Here is a 10,854-nt window from a genome sequence, read left to right on the forward strand (position 1 = left end):
TGTGAAAGGCTGCCCCGCCACCTGACGAAAAATCCCAGAATGTTCTACCTTGCCGGTTGGCGACCGGAAGGGAGGACCAGGTAGCCATTCTGGGGGGGCTCGGGCGTCCCCGCAGTCTCCGCGTCAGGCTCCCTACGTGCGGCGGTGTAGAGTCTGACACCTGGTAGGTAGGATGCCGCCTCGTCCAGTTCGCATTCCCCAGCACCTATTCACTCCCCATGAAAGCACACAAGAATAAAAAAAGGTATACACAGCGGCTGCACGTCCTCCCACTGAAAGTGCACCTCTCTAACATCCGAGGTTTGCACTCCAATCTCGAATCTGTCCACCACCACCTAGAAACAGAAAAACCGCAGCTGCTGTTCCTCACTGAGACGCAGATCAGATGTCCGGCTGACACGGCGTACCTCAGCTACCCCGGGTATTCTCTGGAGCACAGGTTCATACCTCGTGCCGGAGTCTGTGTGTACGTCCGTGATGACATTTGCATCAAGCGTCTTAAGCACCTTGAGACATCCAGTTACTCCATCCTATGGGTTCTGGTGGACACAGGACAGGAGAAAATCCTGTATGCCTGTGTCTACCGTTCGCACAGTGGAGACGTGGAGACAACTCAGTTATGTGACCATCTTACCCTAACCGCGGATAAGGCTCGAGAGCGTTACCCTTCGGCACAGTTAGTCATCCTGGGGGACTTCAACGCCCACCACCAGGAGTGGCTGTACCCATACCAGGTGACCGACCATGCTGGAAGAGAAGTGCGTAAACTAGCCTTGACGCTGGACCTCACCCAGCTTGTAAATTGTGCTACCAGGGTACCAGACGTAGACTCTCATACCGCCAACTGCTTAGACCTATTTTTAACAACTGATCCAGACAGGTACTCAATAACAGTTTCTGCACCACTGGGTACTTCTGACCACTGTCTGGTAAAATCAATATCCGTCTGTTCCCCACCCGAAGAATCCCCATGTGGCCCAAGACGGGTGTGGCGATATAAAGCAGCGGATTGGGATGAGATGCGTCACTTTTTCTCGTCCTATCCTTGGCGAGAGGTATGCTTTTCTTCTGATGATCCGTCCAGCTGCGCTGAAGCCATTACCGCGGTTATACGCCAGGGTATGGAATATTTTATACCATACTCTGACGTAGCGACGAATGGAAAAGCTCGCCCATGGTTTGATGCGGAATGCTATCGTGCAGAAGCCAAAAAGCGGTCGGCATACACTGCATGGGCTGAAGCTCGAGCGCGCAAGTCTCCAAATTCTCGGAATTTGAAGAAAGCTTTTAACCAAGCCGCCAAGGTATGTAAAAGGACGCTACGCAGGACTAGATTCAACCATATCAGCCGCATTGGAGCCAAACTAGCTTCTTACCCTTCTGGGAGCAAAGCGTTTTGGTCCCTGGCAAAAGCCGTTGAATCTAACTTTTGTCGGCCGTCACTTCCACCATTGCTGAGGACTGATGGATCACTGGCCCACTCTGCGAAAGAGAAAGCGGATTTGTTTGCATCTCTTTTTGCTGAGAACTCGCGTCTGGATGTTGCAGGAAAAGCTCCACCAATCTCAACTCGTGCTGACTGCATTATGGCAGAAGTACGCATACGCCAAAAAGAGATCCTTAAAATCCTGCAAACTCTAGACGTGAACAAGGCCAGCGGACCGGATGGTATACCAGCGATAGTCCTGCGTACCTGTGCCCCTGAGTTGTCTCCACCTCTTACACGCCTGTACCGCCTGTCACTTAAGACTGGCAAAGTGCCGAAGTCTTGGAAGCTTGCCAACGTGCAGCCTGTGCCCAAAAAAGGTAGTCGTGCAGACCCTGTCAATTACCGTCCCATCTCGGTCACATCCATACTCTGTAAGACTATGGAACGTGAACTTAACAACAAACTCTTGGCCCACTTGGAAGGTAACGATCTCCTCAGCGACCGGCAGTACGGTTTCCGCCAGCACCGTTCGACTGGGGACCTTTTAGTGTATGCCACACATATTTGGAGTGAGGCCATTGACAAACACGGCGAAGCACTTGCCGTGTCTCTCGATATCTCGAAGGCCTTTGACAGGGTTTGGCACGCGAGCCTTATAAGCAAGCTTCCTTCATATGGTATTCCACCTGGCCTTTGCACTTGGATTTCTGACTTCCTGAGCGAACGTTCAATAAAAGTTGTCCTTGACGGGTACTCGTCGGACCAAAAGGCTATCGACGCTGGTGTTCCTCAGGGATCAGTCTTGTCCGCTACCCTCTTCCTGCTGCATATTAACGATCTGCTCGTCCCCGGTACCTTTGGGTACGCTGACGACTGCACAGTGACGGACAGATACTTTTCGAGTGCAGGGGCTAGTAAGGATGTTATTCAGTCTTGTCGAGAGGATATGGTCAGCCGCTTGAACGTCGCCCTCCAGGCAGTCTCCGAATGGGGCGATGCCAATCTGGTCACGTTCAACGCTACAAAAACACAGGCGTGTGTGTTCTCCTCTAAACGGAGCCCTTTACACCTGGCTCCGACTTTCCGGGATGTTTCTGTGGAAATTACCGACTCCCTACAGCTCCTCGGTGTAGAGCTATCGTCCAATCTGAACTTTGGGCAACACATCGAGTCCAAAGCAAAAACTGCAGCAAAAAAACTAGGTATTCTCTCTAAGGTCAGGCGATACTTCACTCCAGAACAGCTGCTTCAACTATACCAAGCACAAGTTCGGTCTTGTATGGAGTATTGCTGCCATCTTTGGGATGGATCCGCCAAATACCAACTGGCAACTTTGGACTCGGTGGAAAAACGAGCTAAGAGACTCATAGGTGACCCTACTCTGACAGACACCAAGTTGCAGAGTCTCGATCATCGGCGTAGGGTAGCTCGTCTGTCGGTGTTCTACAGAATATATTTCGGTGAGTGTGCGAAGGAATTACACGATCTAATTCCCCTAACAACCTTCCGCCATCGGGACACTAGGCGCGGTCGATCGTTCCATCCTTATGTCATCGATATGCCACCTACGCGCACAAAACGCTTTGGCTCTACTTTCCTGATGCGCACAGCTAAGGAATGGAACTCGTTGCCCGCGTCTGTGTTTCCCGAACGATACAATCTGGGTGCCTTCAAGGCCAGAGTGAATAGGCTGATATTAGGCAGGCATGCTCCACCTTCGCCCGCATCGTCACTTAACATCAGGTGAGATTGTGGTCAAATGCCTGCCTATTTGTCATAAAAAAAAAAAAAAAAAAAAAACCACCTTTCGATTAGAACAAAAATTATTGAAATCGGTCCACCCAGTCAAAATTTCTGAGTTAACGTACATAACAAATTCGGATAAAAAGTAGGTAACTGAGTCTCCTTGTATAGGAGTATGACCTTGTTCTACCACGTATTTAATGATCGACATAATGAAAATATTTAATTGAATAAAATTATTTTAATATTTTACTTTAACAAGATAAAAATTTTGATAAAATACAAGATCTTACGTAAAATTAAGGCACCTACCAAGTTTTTATTCATTAATAATACTCGATTACAAGGCAAGTGCAAGGTCAAATGGTTTTTCTGTAAGCTTTAAACAAACTTTTATGTATCAATTTTATGTTAATATTCTCATACCGCATTTGATAGAATTATTGAGATTATAAAGATAACTTAATTATTGGGTGTGCTGGGAGAAATCTCTTACAGGGATAAGCACACCCATTATACAGGAGTCTCCATGACAAATATATTATATAAATAACTTCGCACGTATAAAAAATTGTTGAATAAATAAATAAAATACATAATTAATTATTAAGAAAAAGAGAAAGTTTCAAAAAGCTACTATTACCCTCGGTTACTTTAATATTGAAAGAACTATATCTATGATGATCATTACTTATGAAAAGAACTGCATTTGAAATAATTATTATCATATATCAAATAGCTTCCAATTATCCTCCATTACTTTAATATCGGAAGAAGCACATTTAATGATGATGATGATAATTATTACTTTATATATATATATATAAGAATAGGGTAAATAAGACAAAGGAAATGGTAACCGTTAAATTATATTATCATTGTCATATCATCATTATTACACAGTTACAAAATCACAAAATAGTTATAATTTGGATAACCTGCATTTCAATATTACATTATAGATAATTAAGATATATATATATGAAGAAATATATAACATAGGTTACAAGGAAAAATATCAGCAGAACAACTCACTACATACTGGGAATGCAATAAAATACCTTATAGTACTTAACTCAGTCCTGGTCGGCGGCGCGTCAGGGAAAAGGGGGATTCGTTAAAGGGGATTACATTAAACAACATTATAAAAATAATATTATATAAAGAAAATATTTAGTAAAATTAATAATTATCTATTACATTCATACTGTGATAACGCAGGAGACCGATGACTAAAATCATTTTATGTACCTATATGGCATTTATGAGCTATTAGAAGGCTTTCCGATTCTGCCGAGAACTACACTCTATACACACCTTCGTTTCTCTGACAGTAATATTATCGTTACAGATACGATGAGCTAGGCTGAATGCTGAACAAAACAAATGAGTCCTCGTGATTGGTTAGTTTCGATATGAATTCAGGTAAGAATAAAAAAAATCTTACATATTTTCAATAAGGACGAGAAAATGGTGAGGTGATGCGATTCATCGATTCATCGATTCTTCAGTGACTTATTTACACATGACATTCACATGTACAAGTAAACTGAATACTTCAAATTAATCGGCTGATAGACAAACGACATAGGTCTGTCTTTCAGTCAATTACCATATTGGAATTCCTTCATTATATGTTTGACGTAGAAATTTTATATGTAGTGTCAAATGGTATTTTAAGTTTGTATAACGCCACCATAAATCAAGTGTGCATTTTTTATTATGACAAGACAGCAAAAGAGTTAAATTTTATCAATTTGTCTGTCTTAAAACTTAAAAGATAAAAATTGTTAATTTTTTTTTTTCGAAACCTACATATTATATAGTAAACTGTTATAGGTCAGGAAAAAGGCTTTTCGCATTTTCTAGCAAAAATTTGCAAGAAAATCTTTGGCCAGAGATATTCAACATATAAGGTGTGGACTTTCATAAAAACAACAACCAATTACACGCGTCTTTAGAAGAGAATGCGCCAATTTATCGGACGAAATGGTACATATATTACTATACGCTTCAGCCTATAATATCCCACTACTGGGCATAGACCTCTTTCCCCATATAGGAGAAGGATTAGAGCTTAATCCACCACGCTGCTCCAATGCGGGTTGGCGGATATATTCCCTACTTCGAGTAACGATCGCTATCAGGTGTACATGATAACAACCAGGACCGACGGCTTAACGTACTCTCCGAGGCACGGTGGGGAGACCCACAAGAACTGCACAAACACGGCAAACATCTGTATAGCCAATACGAATGTTTGTCATGAGCGGAGATCGAACCCGCAACCGCCAACGCAACAGGTACAATCCATGGCTGTAACCGTTGCGCCAACGCGGTGTCTAACTTATATACTATAATTAATGTAAATAAATTCTATGAAAACTTACCTTGAATTTCTATATAAAATACTAAAAATAATTCGACGAACACATAGACTTTAATTAACATCCGTGTGGAATCAGTTCCTGTTTAACTTATACAACACAAAAATTTGCTAAGAATAAAATTTTGTAACTTTGCGTTTGGTACTTACCTAAAATCTAGTTTAACGCCTTTTGCGACAAGCGTCAAACTAAGATGTGTCGATATCAAAAAATAAGTAGTATTGATCAATAGACGCGCAATTTTTTCAAAGTTATTCCATTGCAAATTTTTCCACCATTTTCAAACCTTAATAAAAATGTGATGTCATCAATAGTAACCTGCATCGCATTTTTACTTCTAATATTACAATTTTGGCTATATTTTAAATACGACTATATGAATACAAAACTAGAAACTAAAGATAGCTCATACGAAATAGTAATTACCTCATTTACACTTCATTTGTAATATTTACCATCAAGTAAATAATAACACTTTTTAGGATAAGTTTTCAGCTCTACCTTGTTGTTTTACGCTTACTTTGAAATTAATCCATTTAAAAACTCTTATAACAACATCATGGAATAAAACGAAAATGTAATTAAAATTGCTTTACTACATACGTCATTTTAAATAACTATTATTTACAATTGCTTTTAATCGACATAAATAATTAATTCAGTTATTATTTAATAAATCAATTTATATTAATGATGTGCAAGAACATGAGCTGCAACAGGGGTGGCATGTTTGTTGGGTGCCGAGTTGCTGACCACTGCGTTGAAGCCGTTGTGTGCGTCTGCGGTATAGTGGACTGTGCGTACTGAGCCGTCCGCTTCGAGCAGAGAGTACTCGCCATGTACGGCATCTCCGTCACGGCTTTCATGTTGAGACTTGTTGTCGCCAGTGTGACCGTCAGCTACGGAGTACGAGAAGTCGTATTTGGGATGAGCGTATTCCTCTTCGTGAGCGGACACAATCTTGTGTAATGGAGCAGCGTAGTGAGCTACGGGGGCAGCAGCGTAGTGAGCTACGGGGGCAGCAGCGTAGTGAGCTACGGGGGCAGCAGAATAGTGGGTTACAGGTGCAGCAGCATAGTGGGCTACAGGTGCAGAACTGTAGTGGGTAACAGGAGCGACTGCAACAGCGGCATTATGTTGATCATGACGCTGAATACTTTGAGAAGACACAGCCGCAGCGGAAGAGTAGTGAACTGGAGCAGCGACAGCGACGGGGGCGGCGTGGTAGGCGACTGGTGCAGCGTGGTAGGCAGCTGGTGCCGTGTGGTAAGCAATGGGAGCAGCCTGGTAGGCTACTGGGGAGGCACCAGCAGCATGAGACTCATCGTGGCGAACAATGCTTTGTGAAGACACCGCAGCAGCTGAGGAGTAGTGAGGCTCAGCCAAGAGACCAGCCGCGGCTACCGCCAACACAGCGCTCAAAGAAAGTACCTATAAAAATAAATTACGTTGATGTAAATTTGATAAATAAATGAAGTATTTTAATAAAAATATTTATTATAATTTCCTATTAAGACAATCAATACAGTTTAAGTACAGATTTTTATACACATTATTATTTTTAATACACTAAAACTTACTTTAGTAAGCATGTTGTATTGTATGAGGACAACTGATACATTGTGTATGTTAATAGCTCTTTATATAGTTTCTTATTCGGTGCCTGAGAAGGCCATCAGGTTAAAAGTTTACTTTCTGAATTTTCTTCCGACCAACTTGACTTTATTTATCATTAAAATAATTATTTTGTCAAACCACGACACTGTACGCAAAGCCATGCCATTTTTTCTTTAATTAGAAAATTTAAAACGTTCATGTGAAATAGTGCATAATATGCAAAAGCAAAAAAATATTTAAAAAATATTTTAAAATAAATTATATTTAAATTTTTCTTTATATATATATTTTTTTGCTTTTAACATAAATGTGACTTAAAGAGCCAAATAGTAAAGCCATGAAATTATTTTTACATTTTATAAGGTAAATATTATGCGTGTCATAAGTCTGATTAGAAAAGAAGAGGTGTTTCAAGAACGTATATTAAAACTGATTTTACATATTAAACACTTACATGCAATATCGTTTTGAAATGCCGTATAACTATACAAAAACATTTAAAGATACACAAAACAAACGAACATAAGTAGTTTTTTAAAAAAAGTTGTTAATATTTAGTTGGAACAGGTTATATTATACATACATCAGACAAGTTTTACAGCTCTGCATACATAAATTACATCACGCTCGTACGAGCGAAGCGTAAAAGGTTAATAAATTTTATGAATGAATGAGGATGATTCATCTATAAGAATTATTCTTCGATATCAATTTTATATTATTCTTTTTATTATGCTTAATCTTTTATAACCAAATTCTACTCGCGTTTTTGTTTAGTTAGCTGTGTCTACGAGACATTGAAATAGGATTTATAAAATAAATAATCATAACTTTTTTCACTATGCAGACTTTCTAATGCTCAAAATTTTTGTAATAAAATCAGCAGATGTCATTCAAATCGAACACATTTAATTATTTATGGGACTTATAGATTATAATTACGAGTATTACAATATTACTACAATAACCCCCCTATATGTTAACTTTTTTAAAAAGGCGAAAGGACAATAAAATATTTGCCAGTCCATTTTTGAAATTGGGAAAAATACATTAATAACATAAGTCCAAGGTTTACTATATTACTGTAGACTTTTTCAATTAATATTAAATTAACAATAAACCTATAAAAACGCAGTATTGGATAACATTTAAAAAAGAAAGTATTTCAATATCATATAATAATATTAATACAGCGCATTATGACCTAGTTTTAAGGTCACGGATAACAGCCGCATATTTAACCGGTTCGATTCTCTCATGTTGCATACATACATATTCAAATTTATTCGTACTACGAATATATCAGTGTGCTGTAAATGTCAAGAATACGCGTTAAATAATAAAATATACAGTTATTTAAATTTACGTTTACGTTATCACAACTGAATAAGTAAACAAAACAAGTGAAATTGAAAACATTTAAAATCGTATAAATATTATTAAGAAATGATAATATAATAACTCGTAATTTTTTCACCCATTTATTATTATGATATAGGGGTAATAGGGATGTATTTTATTTTTATTTATTTATTATGGGTTGTAAATTTTGAATTACAATTGTTAGGCTTTAACTGTTATGAAATATTAAAAATTCGATATTCAATGAGATAAAGGTTAAAGTTGTTAAAAGTATATTTGGTTTTATTTAGTTATATTTGGTATAGTATATTTGGTACCATGGTTATTCTGAATGTTAGTTGAAAGTTCGGTGTATATCTACATATTTAATACTTATTCTAAAAAACAAGCAAAATAATATTTTAAGCTAAGCCGTCTTCAAAACTCCAAAAAATTATAAATAACTACCTGACACCGCAAACGTTATTTTTCTATATATGCTATAAACCCCCTTAATCCCCCCCCCCCCCCCCCTTATAACTTAGAGATATGAAAAATAGACGTTGGCCGATTCTCAGACCTACCTAGACGATGTGCACACAAAATTTCATAAAAATCAGTCCAGCCGTTTCGGGGGACTATTGTAACTGACATTGCGACTCGAGAATTTTATATGTAACATATACTTTATTTACAGACTTGCTGTTTTGAGTTATAATGGTCCTTTAAGTACTTTAATTTCAATAGTACTTCTGTTTGTAATAGTAATGAATTAAAAAAAATTACACTAAATATGCAATAAATCGCCTATGTCATTAAACTTGAACCACAGAAGCAAGAAACGCCCGAGGCATTGGCCTCTAAAATATTGTTCACGTATCAACGAGTTGTCTCGACTTAAAAAGCAACTCATTTAAAACATATTAGTTTTCGTAACAATGACCAAAAAATATGCCAAACGTCTTATATAACTTATATGGTTGATCGTTTATAATTTTAAATGAAACGATACGATCAATTCATCATCATCATCATTACAGCCTATACAGTCCACTGCTGGACATAGGCCTCCACAAGTTTACGCCAAAAATAACGTGAACTCATGTGTTTTGCCCATAGTCACCACGCTGGGCAGGCGGGTTGGTGACCGCAGTACTGGCTTTGTCGTACCGAAGACGCTGCTGCCCTGATACGATCAATTATTATAGATTATTTATTGACGTTCATTTATCAAAGATAAATGCATCTTATTATGTTATTTAAAGTTGGGGGTAGATAGAAGCTAGTACTAATAAAATGTGGTTATTCGATTCAACTATATTGTCTTTAGTTTTAACATTAGACGGATTGAATACTTTAAATGAAAGCTATCACTAAAATAAATAATTGTTGCAATAGTAAATTAACTTGCTCATTTGTATAAACTGATTAATAATAGTTCTTTTTTTTAACCTACTCATAACTACATGTACCATTGTACATTTGCGCTAAATAAAAGTCTATTTTATATTTTGAAATCCATTTTGTATTGTGTTTGTAATTAAAAACTCTAAAACAAAACTGAGAAATTACTGTTACACAAATATTGTAATTCAATTGAAAATAATTTTAAAAACTTTTAAGAGACTTTCAAATCATGCCGAAGCCAAAGCTGTATTTTTTTCTCATTTTCGTCTATTTTCATTTTGACCGCAAGGTAACCAAGGGACCGTTAAGGTAATTTTGAATGAAATAGTATTATTACTTCACTTTTCAACTACATATAAAGTACGTTTTTCAATGCATGGTTCTCAGAAAACAACATTGTTTCTTTTAACCAGTCTATTATATATGAACTAGCTTCCCCGCGCGGCTAGCCTACGTTTATATTTAGACTATGATTCATTTTTTAGACTACGATTTTGACTGTTCCTTTTTCTGTTAAAATATAGCCTTTTTGTGGTATCGCCGAGAAACCCATTTACGGGTGATATCCAGGATGTCCGGGTGGGCATTTCTAGACCGTATGTCGGCTTCAGCACTTGGGGGCTGCTGTTAAAATATAGCCTACATCACTATCAATCATTATATTAGTATCGATTAGTGACTAGGTTATATCACTAATTGATAACATAATAGTGCTTTCTAATGTTTACGCGACTTTTACTCGTTAAAATGAAACAACTTTTTCGGCTTTAATTTATTAAGTTTTTTAGATGCCCGACGTTTTAGATACTTAACAGCAACCATAGTCATGGGAGGACAGTCCCAAAAAACTTGTTTCATTATAATAATAGTGTTTTTTTTTTGTTTTTTTTTTTTTTCAACCACAACCAAAATAAAAATGAAGTCCTTTAT

The 10,854-nt window shown here is 37.8% G+C and overlaps 2 protein-coding genes across 2 annotated transcripts; one reads left to right on the plus strand and one right to left on the minus strand.

Moving 5' to 3' along the window:
- Window positions 1-218: 218 nt before the first annotated feature.
- On the plus strand, window positions 219-5,133 carry LOC123654525. Its single transcript, XM_045590425.1, has 2 exons — window positions 219-1,668; window positions 5,012-5,133. Exons 1-2 carry the CDS (start codon window positions 219-221, stop codon window positions 5,131-5,133), a joined length of 1,572 nt encoding a protein of 523 aa, XP_045446381.1.
- A 1,070-nt stretch (window positions 5,134-6,203) lies between these two features.
- On the minus strand, window positions 6,204-7,151 carry LOC123654254 (cuticle protein 8-like). The gene is made up of 3 exons (XM_045590167.1): window positions 7,140-7,151; window positions 6,766-6,990; window positions 6,204-6,708 (listed from the first exon to the last, which is right to left on the minus strand). The coding sequence occupies exons 1-3, from the start codon at window positions 7,149-7,151 to the stop codon at window positions 6,247-6,249; spliced, it is 699 nt and encodes a 232-aa protein (XP_045446123.1). The 3' UTR covers window positions 6,204-6,246.
- Window positions 7,152-10,854: the final 3,703 nt, after the last annotated feature.

This window comes from Melitaea cinxia, chromosome 6 (genome assembly GCF_905220565.1).
Source record: "Melitaea cinxia chromosome 6, ilMelCinx1.1, whole genome shotgun sequence".
Lineage (NCBI taxonomy): Eukaryota > Metazoa > Arthropoda > Insecta > Lepidoptera > Nymphalidae > Melitaea > Melitaea cinxia.